The 20,420-nt window shown below is 46.3% G+C and overlaps 1 protein-coding gene across 4 annotated transcripts in view; it reads left to right on the top strand.

The window, feature by feature from the left end:
* LOC146204831 (breast cancer anti-estrogen resistance protein 3 homolog) overlaps positions 1-20,420 on the top strand; it is a 226,680-nt gene that overhangs the window by 148,772 nt on the left and 57,488 nt on the right. The window contains exons 1-2 of one of the 4 annotated variants that reach the window (XM_084589544.1): positions 8,286-8,509; positions 8,609-8,666. The exons of 2 other annotated variants lie outside the window; for them this stretch is intronic. In XM_084589544.1, the coding sequence (XP_084445670.1) occupies positions 8,648-8,666 (19 nt within the window). In that variant the 5' untranslated portion in view covers positions 8,286-8,509; positions 8,609-8,647. Of the gene's footprint in view, positions 1-8,285; positions 8,510-8,608; positions 8,667-20,420 lie in introns of those variants that run through there. One more of the 4 variants, XM_084589546.1, reaches the window with a different exon arrangement.

The following is a 20,420-nucleotide window of genomic DNA, read 5'->3' as shown; positions in this document are numbered from 1 at the left end:
AGGGACGCATTTGATGCGATTCGCAGTTTTATCGGTGGCCACGACGGCCACATTCCGTTGTACAGCTCAATCAGGGCAAAAATCGCACCATGGCGCTCATGGCAAAAAGAAAAGAAATTAAAAAAAAAAATTAGTTGTAGTTTATCTTGTGGTTAAACCTGGAGTTACGCGAGAGCTATCTGCATGGCTACGCTTGGTTCGGCTTGAAAGCCTGAGTCGCTTTGTGACGTTAAAACCTTATAAACCAAACCTTAAAGGTGGAGCTTTAGTCTCTCGCCCAATTTTTTGCTCCGAGCAATCAAGGGCTGCAGTTGCCCTCAGCGTCACTTCAAGTTCTAGCACGGTGCAAGCTGTTCGGTGTGCTGCATTTGACTGTGTGCCATATAAACCCTTTGCGCTCTCATGGTCAGTTGTGATGGGCGCTTTGGTTGTTGTTTCCAATGAGGAAGGTCACGCGCGAAGGGGAGCTTTCGCTTGTATTTTTCACTCAACGCGCTTGCAACGGGGGCACGTACGATTTCTTTATGTCGGGGCGTACACAAGAACACAGCACGTTTCTGCACTGCTGCTCATCGCTTGAGTGTCATTTCGCGCGAAAGCAGCTGTCAGGAGGAGAGGCGCATGGGTTACAGCAAGTATACAAATCACCTGTGCGTATGTAGGCCTGCAAGCTGCTCTTCTTCCAGCGCATTCCTGCAATCTCCCCACAAGGCGTCTCGCGGGCCAACCGCCCGTGGGCTAGCCCCTGTGCGGGTAAATTCTGGAGCACGGCGATCTTTCCCCGAGGCGGCTTGCGTGCGCTTCCGCATCCGCCGCGTGGTGCCGTCCAGCAGCTGGTCTCGAGCGTCGTGACACGCGAACGCTAGCCGCGTCCGCTGAAGTCCGGTCGGCGTGCCTTCGTGCCTTTCGACTCGGCGCCCCGGCTTTCACGCCTCGTCTTCTGTCCGCTAGTCGGTACTATAGGTAGGTCGGCGGCGATGTTGCATAGCTGGGGCCCGCAAGTTCCATGTTGCGCTGGCGTGAAGCAGAGCGCTTGTGAAGAGAGGCCCACTACTCAGCGATGAAACTGAGCCCCAAATGCGGGTGACGTCAAACAAGCTTAGTTCTCGCAATAAACGTCATAGCATCTGGAGCGCTATGGCTGCAGTCTCGTAAACTTGGTTTCTCCTCCTAGCGAAGAACATAGAAATAAATGTTTTTGGCCAAAACCCGGGTGCCATACGAGTGTCGCCGGCTGCCGACCGAATTCGTGGTCTCGAGAACTGCGATTGTCAGACACTCGCGGGGCGTCATTGGAGACTGTTAACGCGCGTCTCTTCACGGGCACCGTAAAGGGACGCGCGTTAATTCACGGACCGTGAGTTAACGCGCTTGTAGTTAGCATGAATTTCACGACAAAAAAAAAATTGAATTTCACAACAAATGAGCCGAAGCTAAGTGCTTGTATACTGAGGAAACAAAAAATTACGAGGGACTTTAGCGATAAAGTAGTGAAAGGCGAAAGCCTGAGTGCCGCATTCTGCTACGCAACTGGCAATAATTAGTGAATAATTAACTAACTGATTAGTAATTAAATATGCAATTAATTACATGGGCGTATAATCAATCAATAGTTAGTTAATTAATGAACTCCTTAAGTAGTCATCAAGTGGTAAGTAATTAGTAATTGATCATTGATTGACAAATGGCCATAAAACGCACTCAACAAATGAGCCAATGCTAAGTGCTTGTTATACTGAGGAAACAAACAATTAGTGAAAATATTGAAAGGCGAAAGCCTGAGTGCCGTATTCTGCTACGCAACTGGCAGTAAATCGTGATTAATTAACCAGCTAGAAATTAAGAAAGTGGTTAATTACATAGGCAATTAATCTATTATTAGTTGATTAATTAACTGCTTAAGTAGTCATCAATTGGTATTTAATTGATTAGTAATTGATCATTGATTGACATATGGCCATATAAAGCACGCAACAAATGTGCCAATGCTAAGTGCTTGTTATACTGAGGAAACAAAAAAAATTTACGAGGGACTTTCGCGACTAAAGGAGTGAAAGGCGAAAGCCTGAGTGCCGCATTCTGCTACGCAACTGGTAGTAATCAAGTAGGTAATTAATTACGTAAACGATTATTCAATTATAATTAGTTCATTAATGAACTGCTTAAGTAGTCATCAATTGGTAATAATTAATTAATTAGCAATTGATCATTGATTGACATATGGTCATATAAGGCACGCATTCGCGCTTACTGTGGTGGTGCTCAGTGGTCGGTCGAGACCTCTATGACGTTATCCCGCCTCAGCCAATCAGAACGCCGCAAAAGCGGGACACATTTTGTCCACGACAGCATGAGCCATTAAAAGCTTTCGCCTTGAAAGTTAGAGAGTCTCTAAGATGTCTCTTAAGAGAATAGCGAAAGCCTACCCCTCCTCTTCTATGAATTGCCCCTCATCGTTTGCCTATCGTCGGCGTTTGTTGCAGTGCTACATATAATTGTAATCGGTTTACAGTAAAGGAAAGGCGCAGTATCTGTCATTTTCTCCGGCAAGTGTGAGTTTGGACAGTACACCATCGCGCCTGTCGCGTGGCGTTCCTTGATGCGCGTTCAAGTGTGGGATTGCAGATGGCAAGAACGCTAGGCAAGAACACATCTCGCAGAATCTCACGGAATGTGACACACCTCACGCACAGATCTTTCCACTTTCACTCCCACTTTCACTCCCATCTTCCTCTCGCCCTCAGTAGCGCGGTTCAAAGGTGTCCACAGAAGAAGTGTGACAGATACTGCGGCTTTCCTCTCCTTGCGCCGTTATCTAGCAACCACTGTTTTCTTTTGGGCCCTGACCCGCATAGCAACAGTCCCACGCTGACATTGTGTGTTGGTTTATAGGAAATGAAAGGCACAGTATTTGTTCATAAGACTCTTCTTTCTCTCTTTCCACTTTCACTCACACCTTCCTCCCTTCCTCTATTGGCGCTGTTCAGGTGTGAAAAAGTGTGATAGATGCTGCGCCTTTCGTTTTTTGTTAGGTATCATTAAGGTTGCGTATGCTCATATTCGGGATGCGTGCGAAGGTGTGGCAGCTTCTGCGAGCGGCAGTATGAGCCATTAAAGGCTTTCGGCTTAAAATTATGGGGGACTCTAGAGCTACGCCTTTAAGGGTATGACGAGATAGCGTAGAATACCGCCCTCATATAAAGCATATTAAGCCCCGCTTTAATCATGAACGTGCCTACGTGGCCTAGGGGTAACGTGAATGCAAGGGTCCTGGCAGGCTGATTCTGATATCACCCTCTCATACGTAAGCAGAGATCTGTGTTGAAAATTCCTGCCGAACGTAGCGTCAGGCAACCCTACGTCCAAAGAATGAGCGGCCATGTTAGTTGCCAGCTACCGCCTGCCAGCGCGTGATGTTTCGCTCACAATGCCGGCGCCGGCGTCGATACCGGATTTTCGGTGTACGGGCCACTGTGGTCGAGTTGAAACCTTGTGGCTTGGGCGATTCGTAGCTGAAAACTAATTCCAGCGCCGATAAGACTAGGACCTTTTTCGTATAAAACAGCGCGAAGACACGGGACGAAGAAGGAAGAAAATATGCATAAGGCGCTGAGACACATCAGCACCGTGTGTGTCTTTACCTTCTTCTTCGCCCCGTGTCTTCACGCTGTTTTATACGAAAATGCATAACCAACTCGCCCGAACTGCCGTTCTACTACAAGACTAGGACCGATAGCGCCACGTTCTGTGTGGTTGATTTCTTTTGAGTCAGTTTTAACAAGATAACATTAAACACCTATTCTGCAGGAAATCCAGCGTTGTCGTCAGCGTGCGGAGCGAAAAACGATGAGCATGCCTCTGGTAACGAGTTGTTGGCAGGTACAACGGCCAGGCATTGGTTGGTCGGTGGGTTGAGTGGTGTCACGACGTCACACGACATGGCTGAGTTGGTATAGGCGCTGAAAACTCGGGCTTCTTTTGGTAGCTTACGACTGAGTGTCAATGAGTACGTGGGAGACAACAGGTGCCAAAGTAAGGGATTGGTGATTAATCGCTAATCTGCCCTGCATGAAATTCAGGGCCGGAAGTGTGCAAATGAACGGAATGGAGTTGTTAATGCGGAAGTACCGACTGGAAATAAAAAGGTCTGTTTCATTTATTTATTAATGCTCGTGTTTGTTTACCTTTCAACAATGCTGATGTCCAGAATATTTGTATCTGCGCGGTTTTGGTGTAGGCAGAAAAGACACCTGGCAAAAACAGCAAAATTGCGGAGGGACACTTTTTTTTTTTTTTTCTTTTAGTATTTCTACGTTGTCTGGTCATGCTAGGTGCTTTTACAGCATAGCCTTGCACAATGCAGCACAAGCTGTGCCTATTTGAAGCGGCTCTTACCCGACCCTTTATTCATAATAAAACCGCGCGCCAAGGTGTTTTTGCTGAGCTGTAAACATCCGCCCGCAAATTTAGCTATACGTCGTGTTCGAGTCCTAGCGTATACAGTGTATTTCGTTAAATTGGGAACTTCTTTGAATCGAGGAATGCATTTCTCGGTCACTTAATCCAATAAACTCGATTATTATACGGTGTCGCGGCATCGGGAAGTACCGCGGAATCATATTTGTAAAGCGTAAATGCGCTGAAAATGAAATCGTGTTTTCAAAGGACGTAACAGCCAACATAAACAAAGGCCCAGGGAAGCTGTACTGTTACGTCATCTTTAAATGCAATACTGTGCTGTCCACTGTGCTGTGTTGCTACAATAAAATTGCGACCAGTGCAACAACCGACACCGATAGCGCGTATGAAAAGAAGTAAAAAAATTTTTCTCGGCAAGAAGGGTCCCAGGAGACTAAAGACGTCGCAAATCCCAGCAAAGACGTCGCTGATCTTTGGTTGCTTGCGGTTTTTAAGCAACACCTGCAGGGATTTTTTGTGCATTTTTTTTCTCATGTGTTCCGGAAAACTGGCGTAGCAGATTAAGGGCAACCATAATTTGTCCCGGTGTTGGCATGCGACACCGTTGCAGACACCGGGTCGACGGGCTGACCGCTGGCGAAATCTCGTGAATTAACATTAATATAGCTCGCGTTTCGTACCGCGCAGTTTGGAAAAAGCGGGACGTAGTTGGTGTACGATGTTACGTTGGCTCGCAGTCAATACATCCTTGACCGTTTTGTACAAAATATACCAAAAAATACTTTTTAGCCTTCAGTTTTTAAGCAAAATGTTCGTAAATTGGGACGGATAGCGAAATTAGTTTCGTTATTTAGAACTATTCAAAGCATTAATTAAGGGGAAAGGAGGGTGCTCGTTATAATACATGAAGGAAAGAAGCCAACAGTCGGCGAGGCCAAGGAAAGCGTTGGGGATGGTACTTTGTCTTTTTTTTTTTTTTTTTTAATGTTTACTTGGATAATCACGGAAATTAGTAATGTAATCTGTTTAGGGGAAAGATAATTAAACACAAAGTAGAAGAAAAAACAACGTGCCGATGGTGGGAACCGAACCCACGACCTCCGAATATCGCGTCCGGTGCCCTTCTAACTGCTCTTCTAATAAATACCCAAGCAAGTAGCAGGGGGGACAGCGGCCCATGTAGCTCAGTTGGAAGAGCACCGGACGCGATATTCGGAGGTCGTGGGTTCGGTTCCCACCATCGACACGTTGTTTTTTCTTGTACTTTGTGTTTAATTATCTTTCCCCTAAACAGATTACATTACTAATTTCCGTGATTATCCAAGTAAACATTGAAAGAAAAAAAAAAGACAAAGTACCATCCCCAACGCTTTCCTTGGCCTCGCCGACTGTTGGCTTCGTTCCTTCATGTATTCAAAGCATTGGGCCATATGAGCGTCTGAAGGAGAATCGGGGTATCTTAGTTAATTCGGGACTCCTGTTAAATCGAGTTTTGACTGTATATCTCTCTGAATTACGGTACATACTCTTCAACCTGACGGAGAATCCGGCATTGCCACATGCGAAATTGTAAATGAGTAAAACTATATGAACTAACACAATAACGCGATGCATTTTGTGTGTGTGTGTGTGTGTGTGTGTGTGTGTGTGTGTGTGTGTGTGTGTGTGTGTGTGTGTGTGTGTGTGTGCGTGTGTGTGTGTGTGTGTGCGTGTGCGTGTGTGTGTGCGTGTGCGTGTGCGTGTGCGTGTGCGTGTGCGTGTGTGTGTGTGTGTGCGTGCGTGCGTGCGTGCGTGCGTGTGTGCGTGCGTGCGTGCGTGCGTGCGCGTGTGTGTGTGTGTGTGTGTGTGTGTGTGTGTGTGTGTGTGTGTGTGTGTGTGTGTGTGTGTGTGTGTGTGTGTGTTCTGTTAGCAGTTGGACAGTGCTGCTGAAGACACAGTTGCTGATCGCGAGGGTCGTTAATTTGAGGGACTCGGTCATCTTCGGCCACAGCGGTTTGCTTAATGTCAGGAATATTAACGGAATATAAGAAGTGTCATGCGCTTCAACTGTTCACGTTCACGTTCACACAAGCGTGTACTTCCGCTGGTAACGCATCATTTACCGTAGGCATAACTGATTAACCTTATTGCGGGGGCGTCGCGAGGCATCCGACACAGGCGTGCAGGTCACTAGTGATACACTTCTAGTTACACGCTGCTTGAGTTTTGCTTAAATGTTGCGATACTGCGACGCCGCCGTGGTTCAGGCCATTCTAAAGTCGCCCCTTTTAACATTTCTTACTTCACCTGCTGGTGCGTGCACCTTTTGTTATCCTGATACATTAGGTTGTGTCGAAACAAGAAAAGCCCTCCGAAACACTGGACGGGGATGCCGTGCATCTGAGTGGGCGTTAGCGCGCCAAGTGGGCGGAGTGATGGAACACGTGCTCGCCAGACCTCTGCACAGCCCCCGAAACTCGCGATGGCTTTGTTCCGGCACGCCCCGGGGTCCACTGCTGTGGCGCGTCTCCGTGTGAACGGGCGAGCCCCTTTCATGCACAAGGAGCGCTGGCTTCTGGCGCTACGTTGGAACAATACGCACGGAGCACAAGGACGGCTTGAGTGACTGCGGTCAAGTATCCATAAGAACTGTGCCGATGTCGCCATCCTTCACTGTCTCCTGCGGTCCGGGTCGCTTTGCTGTGGGTGGTGCATTACTCTTTCCACATGTGTGTTTTTCCGCACTTTGTGAGCCCGGGGCTGTTAGCTGTGTATGGATTTATTGCCGTGCGTGCAAATTTCCCGTATTTCAACTAATGAAGATCTTCCGTAGTGGCATTCTGCATAATCCGGGTAATGCTTTGGAGATTCAGTATTCGGGCATTGCTAGTGCCAGTACTGCATTTCCTGAGGTTTATTTCCGAAAGTGAAAAGCATATAAACTTTAATTTTAGCTTAATTCCGTCTAAAGTTGAATACCGGTCGCCGTGGTTGCCGCTAAGCACGAGTAGCAAGCATTTGTAGTTCGCTGTCTTTCTCACTTATGGTGGCAAATTGCATGACACTCCAATAATGCCGACAACGTCTCGAGTACATTCTAGTAAAAGACTGCGAACGTTCTTCACTTAATGGCTACTGGAATCTGAGCATGGTGCCGAGTATTGAAAGGAAACACCAGCGAAAAAAAGATGCAGAACCAGTAGGAGACACACACACACACACACACAACGTCACCGGCGACGTCATGTGTGTGTGTGTCTCCTACTGGTTCTGCGTATTTTTTTCGCTGGTGTTTTTTTTTTTTTTTTTTGAATATGTACCAACTCGCCCAGCAATTCACGTTTCTGAGTATTGAAGCCTGCCCCGGTTTACGTGCATGGGGCCTACAAATGAGTAACCAAACTGAGTCCTTCAGCTATGGAGCACTCGGGCTCTGCCTCAGTCACGAATTGTTCGTGCATTTGCCTTTATTACCGCTCTCTTTATCACCTTTAGCCTCGGTAGTGCAACACCGGCCTCTTCCGTGCAATATCATTAAAGCACGTGGAAGCAGGTGCGTGATCGACCTGGCGTTTGTAAATTGTCTGGTTTCGCCTTGTGAGAACGAATTCGGTTCACCCATCCTGAGCTACGGAAGAGGACTGCGCTAGAATCTGGCATCCGTGTGGTACCCCGCAGCGGCGGGCAACATCTGAGAAGGCTTTCCTTACTCAGGTACTCACCTCCTAATGTCGGCCGTCCTTTTGGCCAAAAGCCCGCTCACATGCAGAACGGACTCTGCGGGGCGGCTGCACATGTAGCGGTAAAGTCGGGACGTGCAAGACTCGTTCGCTGGCGCGTTCACTTTTGTTAGCCGCCCAGATGCGCGCGTAAGCAGGACTGTCAGCTGCTGCAGCCAGCAGCGCACCTGCCACGACTCGGCGTGCATTGCCTCGACGCCTAGTAACCTTGTTTTTGTGCGCGACTCCCGATAACGTGTGCCCGTCACTGGGCCTCCTGCCCACGTTCCTTTTCTTATCGTCTCGTTCAAAGTAGTGCCGCGCGATGGGCGCGTGAGCTGTGTTTCCCAGAAACATCTTGGTTGGAAGAGACGGCGTTTACTTTCGTAAAGGTATTTCGTGACCTCACTTGCGCTTTCCTAATTTTATTGATCTGCTTTATTTTTCCTGCATAACTTTTGTTCCAAAACGCAAAAACAAAAACATATTAGACGCCAGGCTCGAGTGGGACCTCAAAGAAAAGGCACGCGATGACGGCATTCAAGTGTGGTGAGTATATCCTCGCTTGCAGGCGGCAATATCAATACTGCCAGTCGTTCCGGAGCATCACTTCTCTTGATTTCTTCCTGACGCTCGTATCAGCGCGTTTAGGCCAGTGTCCACTTCCTCCTTCCACTTTCATCCTACGCGAATATTTCCATTTCCACGTTCGGATCGACTGATCAGTGTCCCGTCACCGTTTATAAATTGCCTTTGTGTACGAATCTTACGCAGAGCACAACGCATACGTGTTTTCGAAGTAGGTGACGTGTCATGTCCTTGACGCTATAGTGCCTAGAGTAGTCACTGTAGTGACGCTTAGTAACGTAGGATCCATGCCACATGTGTACTGAATAGATGTATGCAGCATGCAGCCGCTCACAAGGATACGAGGTATGGTAAAGGTATTCCTTTCCGGGAAGATATTCACCTTCGTACCGGTTTACTTAAACTACACAAAAGAAGGAAACTATTTTGCTAGCCGCCTCAGTTGCTATGGTAATCTTAAGCACGGTAGCTGCGACCGGCTCTCAGTAAAGCGGAGGCGAAAGGCCCTCACCTACGGGAGTCGCCATCTATCGCATCTGCCCCAGCTGTTTCAGGCAACGTCATGCAATGTGGCGCCATCTGTCCACAGTCGACGAAGTTGCACTGCGGTGGCGGGGGCCCTTTTTTCGTATGCCTCTGCAGGTCCCTGCGGCTAATGGTTCCCGAATGTGAAATGCGATTCCATAGCTATATGACAAATAGGAGGGTGTGACTGGTGGATGGAGGCAGGCATTAACATTGAAGCCTGGGGCCGTATTTTATTGGTCAGCCTTATCTTTTATACAAAAACCGGCGGATAGCATTGCTTGTTGCCTATGCACCCTGACGTCGGAGGCGGCTTTGCTACCAATCAAAAAAGAACGAGAGGATGAAATAATAATAAAAAAAGAAATGTTACAGTACATGGCCTCGGATTACCTCGAAATTCGCTTGCTTAACATCTTCTTCGCTGTCAACACCGTTGTTTTCGATCGTTGTGTGAAATTCGTTGCTTTGATGTGTTCTCTTCCCACAAATGGCTGGTGCGTGAGGTTTCTGCAAGTACACAGGGCCATCTATCACTGCGTCGCGTTTTGAACTGTCGTCACAAGGAAATGCTGACTCACTCCGGTTGCCTGTAACAAAGTGCAACTTTTCGCTTTTGAAGACTTTCCGGGAGTTCGGCATGACTGCTTGCTCATGAGTCGAGAAAAAAAAAAAAAACGCGATGAGAAAAAAAGCCCATTTCGGATTTACGTTGTAGTCTGCGCCGTCTTCATGTTCCTCGCTTTTTTTTTTTATTTTAGTTGTTTCCTAATGCCATGCTGACGAAGATTGCCCGAAATGACCACGTCATACTCAACAGTCAGTGCTTGTGCTAAATGCACTTTACTGAAGTTCCGTATCACGTCTCTGAAAACATCAATGTTTTCTGGTTTCTTTCTCACGGTATCATAGTGAGGTTACATCCCGATAACTCCAGCTTTCATGGTATGATGAGAACAAATAAGACTCCATAAGCCAGTTGTCTGTTAACACGTTTTAGGTTCTCTTCACTGTCGAGATTTGCTTTTTCGCTCACATGCCTCCATATAATATATTTCATGTGCCTCCCCTTCTTTTCTACTTTTTGTTTTTCCTAATTACCCGCAGTCCTAGATTTCGCTGGGATCGCTACGAAGCCTCCTTCGAGCAACAGCGTTAGATCATTGCGTTGTACGATTCCGCCATTTTTTTTCCAAAAATAAAAAACGCCTAAGTTTACGAACACATGTACAGATTGATCAGCGTGTTAGCGTCGTCTTGAAGAATTAGGAAAATAAAATAAACGGGGACTGTCAACATGGGGACGGAGACGGTACTGGTAGCCGGTTTCTGCACGAGCTATATGAGTATATAGACACCAAATTTATGTGGCATGTTTTTGATAATTATGCGTAACATACTCCTGTATATGGATCACCGTGTGATTTTCGCCTACGACCAATACAATTTTTTTAATTGAATTTTCTTTTCTCACCAATTTCGGTTCCGGTTTCAGCAGCCGAGAGATAGATGCGACGTCACAGTCAAGTCTAGGTCTCGTTCTTGAGACAGGCTAGCTTTAGCATTGTAGTGGATTTAAACGACAAAGGAAAGATTATATTGCTGTTTTTTTTATTATTATTATTTTTTTCATTCCTCACGTGACCTAGTCTTAACTTTGACGTCACAGAACTCGGTCGGCTGCTGAAATCGAAGCCAATGACAGGTGAGAAAAAAGAAATTCAGTTAAAAGTTATTCAGCGGTCGTAGGCGAATATCACGTGGTGATCCGTGTATAGTAAGGTCTTTCGCAAGGGATAAAACACGAGTTCAAAAATTAACTGTTTATACTCCTTTAAGACTTGCCAGTCTTTCACGTTTCGCTTCGGATGTCGTCGTCTTCATCTCTTCTGACGAAATTGCACTGAAGGCCTTAATTACCTCCTTCCTCATAATTAAAATCTAAAGCACCTGTTAAACACTTATCTAAACAGGGTTAAGGCGTGGCAAAGCAAAGCTAAACGAAACGAAATTAAGCTAAATTAGTGCTTAATAATGCTTCTGCGGGCGTATTCGTGCTTAGCCAAGCTATACACGCCGCTTGATTTTTGTGCTTCCCACATGTACTTCAATTTTCATCTAGTTCATGCCGAGTAAGATTTAATGCGTGTCTCCGACGAGCCCGCTGGCCCCCTGAAGTAACGGACCGTGATCGTGATAGCACAATGATTTTCACGTGAGGCTAGCGTACAGGAATGCGTAAAAAGGTAGCCTTCGGGAATATACCAGCGCAAACCTTCTGGTATAAGTAATATTTGACTATTATAATAGTCAGTTTCAGTGTTCGTGCTTCGTATTCTTAGTGCCTAGTGAATGCATAATACCACTCTTTTTCACCTGCAAAGCCCTTGGCGAAATGCCACCAACGGTTAAATAAGTTCGGCCTACTTACGCTCACGCCCGTGACTTGAGGAATTTGAGCTTTTCCCCCTTGATCAAATGAATTTTCAAATCCTAAAATGAACGAAATTTGCCATGCTGAGCTTTATACCACAAGGACGTTCAGCATAGTACAGCTGGTTGCCGTTTGCTCGGGCAATTTTCGTAATTGCAGTCTCCCAAAAGAAGATATTGAAATGTGTACGTGTCTATCAGGTATCGACGTATTGATTTACTATTAGAGTCTGTCGCTCTCACACGCCTTCACGCGTATGCGCGTGGGCGCGAAGGGAAGCTCAAGAGTTGAGTCAAGTGCGTTTTTCCATAGCGAAGCCGGAGAGGCTGCCATGTCTTTTAGATGGCGTTTGTGCACCGTGCACTGATGATCCCTGCGCATCGAGCAGTGCTCTGTGAATGGCTGCTTCACTGCCTTAATATTTTTTCGACCGTAAATGTTTCAGGACGTCAGCAATGTTTTTTTTTTTTTCGCCCGTCCTGCATTCCTTATTGCTTAACTGATAACTCTCGACACATGGTGACATGGTACCTCTCCCATATTCGCTGACGCCTAGCAGGAGACGTGGCTGTTTTGGCTTCCAGTGCAAGTTTCGACTATCTCGACAAACTCGTCTGGCTTCGAGAGTTTTCGCTTTCTTTCCTCTCCACGTCCAGCCGGAAGTGTGCCGAAACGCTCGAGCTAACCACACTTCACTACGCGTTTCCCTTTTCAAAGATAGAAGCGCGCTGTTTCCGTCCGCTCGGACATGTCAATGTGCCCTCCCTTGTTTTTTTTTTTTCGCCTCCCTCGCTGGCAGTTTTATTACCGGCGGTGTGTGGCTTTTCGACGCATCTTGGCTTCGCGGCGTCCCCAGGCGCCATCTGCCGCCATTCGTTTCTCCCGTTCGAGTAAACGCATCGCAGAAGGCATGGTTTCACTCAAGATGCAGGCTTGCGATAGCAGAGAAGTCGTAAATTTCGACCCTATATTTGTCTCACTTATTTTGTTTTCACAGAGCGCTGCGTCGGTTTACCGCGTGTCGGAATAGTGGAAGACGCCCCGAATCAGTGCTGTGCCCCTGGGTCGTTTCGACGTGACGGTCCATTTAGCGCCGTGGTTACAGCTTGGTAACGCATTTGTAGTCCGGGAGTTTGCTATACACTTTGAAGAGTTATTGGCGGCTTCCGAGACTGCAGCGCTCTTGACACAGATGTTACGACGCAGATGTTGTAACATCAGCGAGACATGGTACACTGTTCAAGAGGCACCGGTATGCGTCAGTGCCCCATTGCGATGCCACGGCTAGATATCTCGGGGATCGGAATATTCATTTCAAAAATATTAAAACAAGGATAAACGTTCGCGGAATTAAGTTTATAATATTTGATGTTAAACCGAAATAAATGGTAGACGGTGACTCCGCCAACCAACGTAGTGCCGTCCGGAAAGCGTCCAAGTCTCGACTGTCCATCCGCATTTAAGAACCTTGCGGCATAATTTTAGGGGTTGGCCACCCAAGCTTTGGGAGTTGGCCAAGCCTATTAGTCAAACTGTCTCTCTTCCTTCGCGCAAAAAGGGGCCATGACAGCTAACATTTGAAAATAAATTGATTACTCCATTTCACTTCACATACACAAATGCATGATCCCTCGAAATTTGAACTCATTCGATGCAGTAGATATTTTAAGATGATTTTGTTTTCGATTATATCGAAAGCAGCTTGCTGGTTTGACAACATTTGATCGCTGACGTTTCAATGGCATATATCAACACAATGTTTTCTGCTATTCGGTGTTTGCTACATTGATGCGCTTGCATGCACGCCTTGGGCTATAGCCGCTGAGGGTTTTCCTTTAGCAAAAAGAACAAAAAAAGAACTTATTTTCACATTTTATTTCTTATTTTTTTTTTCTCAGAAGCCTTCAGCCTAATATGCGAGCTTGTAGTGATCCTCGGAGAACCGGGCTATTGTCGAGGCCGAAATAGACGGATTCATGCCGCATTATTTAAGCATACAGTTCGTCACATTATTCGTGTGTTATAGGAGTTGTCCCGTTTTTAGCAACCAAGTTCGCTGGCATGTGAAAAGTGACACGTCCACTGTTTGCTTCCGCCGTATGCGCCGCGAAGGGGTGGGAGGTTGTGCTGCTGAATGCTGAGTTATTGCCCGCAGCTCTTTCGGCCCAAATCATCATCATCATCATCATCATAATCATCATCAGCCTGACTATACCCATCGCAGGGCGAAGGCCTCTCCCATATTTCTCCACTTAACTCGGTTCTGTGCTAGCTGCATCCACTTGACTCCTGCGAACTTCTTAATCTCATCCGCCCACCTGACTTTCTGCCGCCTCCTGCTACGCTTTCCTTCCCTTGGAATCCAGTTTGTTACCCTAAGCGACCATCGGTTATCCTCTCTTCGCACTACATGTCCTGCCCATGTCCATTTCTTCTTCTTAATTTCCACTAGAATGTCGGTAACTTGAGGTATTTCTCTGACCCACTCTGCACGCTTCCTATCTCTTAATGTTACCCCTACCATTTTTCGTTCCATAGCCCTCTGGGTTGTCCTCAACTTAAGTAGAGCTCTCTTGGTTAGCCTCCACGTTAGCCTCCACTAAGAATAAAATCCAAATAAGCATAGGGTGACGCTACAGCACAACATTATAGGAGCAAACTCCCTGCCTTTCCTCCTCATCTTCCTCCTCCTCCTCCTACAGGAGCAAAGAAAACAACCGAACGAAACGTTTTCCTCGCTGATGCTTGAGATGCTGCATGCGCAATGTGCACAAGTTTGCGTGTTAGTCAAACATACGATAATTATTTTTGGCTGGTAAAACCCGTTTGCAACACTATGGCCAGTCTGAAAAAAAATGGCCAGCGTACAAAGCATGCGTCGACGCTGCTCCAGACCGGCCGTCGCAAAACCCAACGGCTACACTTGCTTTTTTCTGGTACAGTCGCTCAAATCTTTAATTGTGCAGTGTGCGATGGCCACAGTTTATGAGGTAATTCTGCGCGTTACAAAGGAGTTGACCTGCGAAAAGATCAAATCTAAGCAGGGGCTCACCAAGCCCTTACATAATCTTGACCTTTCCTCAAGTGTGATCCGCCTATAAGGCGCAGTGGTACAGAAAAGGCGGCTGTAGCGGATGCTAGGTGATACTTGTTCATCAAATGTCTCATATACACTTATTGAGTGGCATACACCATTTAGTACTCCCGCATGGAATGCGCCGACGCGGATTGCGACTGCGCCTTAGCGTGTTTGTTTACATAGCTTTTGTATACAAATGACTATCTGCTGCTCGTTTGCACGGCATAAAATACAATGTGACCTAGAATTACCAAAAATATTCTCTTCTGTTTCGCACCGGTTGTAGCGTTATTTCTTTACGCGCTACAACAGCGCTGCAACAAGCGCCGAGGATGCGATCTCCTGCTTGGGTTGGGATACTCGATCGAGGGTTGTTGACTCCTCGTACATGACCAGCGCTTCCCACTAATTGCACCTTTACATGGTTAAGGTGCACACAAGCGCATCTATTCAGGCCGCTTACTCACCGGCACGGGCGTGCAAGTTTTTTGCTCCGATCTGTCCAAAACAGATCCGCGGACGCCGACCTTCCGCTGACCGGTTTCGTCGGCGTCGCGGGCCTGAAAACCTCACGATACGACGTTAGCCGGCCGTTGGTCGTGCTGGTGTCGCCGTCAGTATAGTGCATCGATCAGCTAAGGAATCTACCGCGCAGCCCACCGAGTGTGGCCGTGCGTATAACTATACCGAAGAAAGCGTGCAATACTCTTCATCGTTAGGTTCATCAAACACTCCTGCATGAGGGACCACTGCTATTTCAATCGTCCACGAAAGAAAATTAAGAAGAAATCCTTTGACATCGTAGCCTGCTTTGCAGACGATGCTCCGCCGTCTATGCTCTTGTGACGTCACACGAGCATTTCAAAATGGCGGTCGCTCTCATTGGGAAGAGCTATGAGGCTCCTTACTCGCTCTTCACGATAAATTCACGAGTTCAAATTCGCCACGCTCTAACGCTTTTTTTTTTTTTTCTCCCTAAGCTCAGCAGAGGCTTCAAGCAAGATTCGGAGTTGTGTTTGGCCGTGTTTGGTAGTGCTTTCGTAGTATCAATATCCTTGAGATGTGCGCCATAGGTTTCTGGCTGCTTAGTGCGAGTTTAGAAAATGTTCCGAGAAGGAGGAGGAGGAGGAGGAGGAAGAAGATGAGGAGGAAAGGCAGGGAGGTTAACCCGTAAAAGCAACCGGTTTGCTACCCTGCACTGGGGGAAGGGGGTGAGTGGATATAAAAGTTGTGAGATTGAATTAACAAAGCGTAGAAGCTAAGAGCGCAGCGATCAAACGGGTGAGTTGTTTTAGGCAGTGGAGTTGCCTTGGGGCATTGTTCCGCTACTTCAGAATAACGGCTTGAGGGGCTAGATGGTGCTGCATACTATTCAGAAATGTGGCGCAACAAACACAAACACAAGAGAAGAGACACAACACACGCGCACACTACCAACTGTAATAAGGATCTGAAAACACTTCCTCTTCACCACTCCTCTTCTTCTACACTCAAGTACATCTTCTCTTCTTCCTCTTCTTTGCCAAGGGGATAGTGGCACTTTCTTCCTCGCAGAACATAAACATCGTCCAAGCATGGCAGTCACCAATTCTACACTGTCTTGTTTCTCCACACCTCTGCTTTGCCCAGAAACTCATACCATGCTGGACAGTCACAAAGATCACCACATAGTCACATAGTCACACACTAATAACCACCACCACACATGTACATTAGGACATGTCCATCCACAACACATCACTTGTGAATTCCCTATGTATTGAAAAAAACTTTAACCTGCTACCGTCTACGAAGCCACGAAGTCCATGTACTTGAGGAAAAAGATTCTTTAAACTACCATGGCCACTATACGTGAGAGGTGTCCAAGAATAACAGCTTTAGGCCAAGAATAATAGCTTGAGGCCCGATAATAAACTTTTCAAGAGGATTGCTCAATAAAAGTAAATTCTTTTCTACGTAAACTCAACGAAGCTTCACTAATACATCTGTCTTCTTTCTTGTATCCAGTACGCCTCTAAAATTTCCCGCGCCATCTTATCCCGACTCTTCCCTAAAATGTTAAGCCTGCTAAACAACGGCTCACACTTGCACTTCTGACAGTGCAGGGGTAAATTTGACCCCTTCCCATTTTCTATGGACTTCTCGTGTTTCCTCATTCTATCATTGATACATCTTCCAGTTTGCCCTATATATACTTTACCGCACGTCAGTGGAATCTCATAAATAACTCCCACCCGACATCCAATAAAACTCTTTACATGCTTCTTTTCGCATTGTCCTTTCTTTCTCCTCCCTATTAATGCACATAACCCACCCAGTTTTTTTGGGGCAGAAAACACAACTGACACCTCAAACCTACCTGCCACCTTTTTCAGGCAGTGTGCAACTCTATGTATTTAAGGGATCACTTGTGGTCGTTTATTTCTCAACATATCTGCCGTTCTTTTTTTCCCTTTCATTTTCTGAAGCAGAGACTCTGCAACCCCATAAATAATCATAACCGGGAAACCAGCCACCTCAAGCCTTTGTAATTGATTATTGAAGCTTTCCTCTGCCATATGTACACATGATTTTAACAAGGCCGACTCCAAACAAAGGGAAGCTATCCCTTTTTTAACAGTCTTTGAATGGGCTGAACCACATGGAAGTAACTTTTTTTTAGCCCTGGGAAAATACTTCTGCATACTTCCCTCCTCTTTCTGCATGGCGGCGACGGTGTTCTATGCAGTCACGTTATCTTGACTCTCTAGCGGCGTCAGCGGCATCCAGCGGTATCAGTCGGTCGCTGCTAGCGCTGGGGGGATGAAAGGGGGGCGGAGCTGGTTACGAGGCCGACGACGACGCCGACGCGAAACCCAGGAACGGACGCCAAAGAGCTGCGCTCTAAAAAGATATTACATAGAACTGGGGCAACGCATGACCCTATACAAATGCCCCTTCTCTGCACATACATATCGGTCCCAAACGACACAACAGTGGACTTAAGGTAAAACTCGAGTAGGGCTAGAAAATTGTCAACATTGACACCAGCAGAGTTCTGAAAGTCTATAGTGCCATTACTTTCAATGCATTCCCGTACCGATTCAAACAATTCTAAATGCGGCACGAATAGAACAAATCCTCTACATCAATAGAAAAGAAAGTACCCAAGATTGGTACTATGTGGTGATCTTTGTGACTGTCCAGCATGGTATGAGTTTCTGGGAAAAGCAGAGGTGAGGGGAAACAAGACAGTGTAGAATTGGTGACTGTCATGCTTGGACGATGTTTATGTTCTGCAAGGAAGAAAGTGCCAACATCCCCTTGGCAAAGAAGAGGAAGATGAGAAGATGCACTTGAGTGTAGAAGAAGAGGAGTGGTGAAGAGGAAGTGTTTTCAGATCGTTATTACAGTTGGTAGTGTGCGCGTGTGTTGTGTCTCTTCTCTTATGTTTGTGTTTGTTGCGCCACATTTCTGAATAGTATGCCGCTACTTCAGACACACGCCAGGTGCAGACCGATAGGCTCCGCCACCTCGTAAAACTTAGTATACTAGCGCAGCGCATTCTGTTCACATGCTGCCGTCGTCTGACTAGAGCAGTTGCTTGGTTAATGAGATTTCGCACTGCATGCTAACGCACTGATAGCAATTGTTAGTTAAGAGCAACGAAGGGGAGTGTCATGGTTCTGGCTTCTTCGACAACCGCACTTCTATCGCTGCCGTTACCGCGTGCAGACTACGTAATCGGTGGCCCTCTCTCTCCGTTTGAACTGCGAAGCGGCGACCTTCCTTCCTTTTTAATTAGAAAATTTGCCCTTGTGAACCACTTGCTGCTGTCACGGTTATTTCGGTAACATTACGTTATACGTTTTCACTTTACAGCTAATTCACCTTATTTCCATGCTGCTGCTCTTTAATGTTATGAAAAAGCATCAGAAGGCCCATGGGGATGTAAACCCGCCGTCACCAAAAAAGTGGCATGGCGAAACCTCCGAGGTCAGGACAAGGTCGACCGAGACATAATCGTTAACTCTAAAATATATCCACAACCGATGTCGGTAATGGTACCGATAACGGTAATTATAATCACTGAGTGCATTAATTTACACTGTTTTCATTTACTAATGAACATAAATTACCCTGTTTGATTTCAGAACTACCGCCAACACTTGCAACAAAGCTAGTCTTGGCGGTTGTTCGGGATAGTTGGGATAGTTGGATAATGAGAGTTTACTTATACGATAAACTGCCATTAGCTGAAGCAATTATTTGTTAATTGCCGGGCGTCAGTTATTAACACCTCTATAAACCTATCCTCACCCTAACCAACCCTTCATTGTTCAGTGTCTCCTTTAAAACCTATGATCGCATCATTCTGTTCCACAAGATTATACATGACACTTTATCTGTACAAGCACCAACTCAGTTCTTCAAGCCTCTGCGCCACGCATGCGACGCAGTAGCCCGCTCAAATTAGTTCCATTACAGGCGTCAGTATATTCTTATAAATATTCCTTTTTTCCGTATAGCATAAAACCTGGAATTCACCGGACTGTACATTGCGTGCACTGCGGCCAGTGAATTAGTAATCGCATATGAAAACTCATCTTCCCATTTTCATTTTTTTTTTTCTGCGCCCTTTGCACCTCTATCATTGCTGCATCCCCGCGTAATCGAGTCTTTCGTTGTTGTTTTCTTTGCCCGCTAGTTGTATCATGATCGTTGTGTATGTACTTACTCCTGTAATGTCTCGCTCTGCGTGGCAACCCTACATGTAATAAATAAAGTAACATAACTGTAAACCTAGGAGCCCAACCCTAACTGTGCCCATGGTAAGCCGTCATCAGCTCACAAAGTCGATACAAGCCTCGGTGGAGTGAGCTTTTTGTCCGCAGTCGCGAAATGTTGTGGTGAGCTTTTGTTCTCTTCCCTGTTTAAGTATGGGTGGCTATATATGTGAACTCTTGCACTTAGGAGGTTCAGATGTAAACGTGTCACGTGTCGTCCACTCGTCGCAGCCACTAGTCTTATGACGTGGCTTGTGACGAGGAGAGGAAAGAGGACAACGAGCGCGAGTTTTGCTGTTTTGAAGGCTGACTCAGATAGAAGGCTGAATCGAAGGAGGAGAGGTCGTTGGAGGTGTAAAAGCGCATCTCAGACATCCAGATGGCATTCCGAAGGTTCTCGATGACAAGACAAAGGCAGTCGGTGTCTGAAATTGAGCAGGCTGTAACTTTTCAGATGTGCCTTAGAATAGAAACACCGGAAGCTAAGAGCTCCTGCAACCAACATGGTTTTTCTTACTATTATTACTGTTGTTGTTTCTTTGTTTGGCGTGATTATATTGATGCATACTCGGAAGCGGGAAAAGGAACGTACTGGTAACTGTCACTTGAAGGGGTATTACGCCTGCTTGCTTCAAAAAAGAAAAAAAAAGTGAGTTCGGGTATAAGAAGGAGTATAGGAAGAGCAAGGAGAAAGTCGCTACTGCGACGACGCTCAAAAAAAAAAAAAAAAAAAAAAAAAAGAGACAAGCACAGAGAAACAAAGTTCCCAGAGCAGATTGAAAAGACCAAGAGGAGCAGCACGAAGCATGGTACCGCTACAAACAACACAAATCCTAGTACACCGGTGATGATGACAAAAAATGCACGCATCATCAAGCCTGGTGCACGCAGCACACAAAGATCAAAAGCGC

Source organism: Amblyomma maculatum, chromosome 1, assembly GCF_055883805.1.
Source record: "Amblyomma maculatum isolate TAMU_Amacu chromosome 1, ASM5588380v1, whole genome shotgun sequence".
Classification (NCBI taxonomy): domain Eukaryota; kingdom Metazoa; phylum Arthropoda; class Arachnida; order Ixodida; family Ixodidae; genus Amblyomma; species Amblyomma maculatum.
This window is presented reverse-complemented; position numbering and strand designations above follow the sequence as displayed.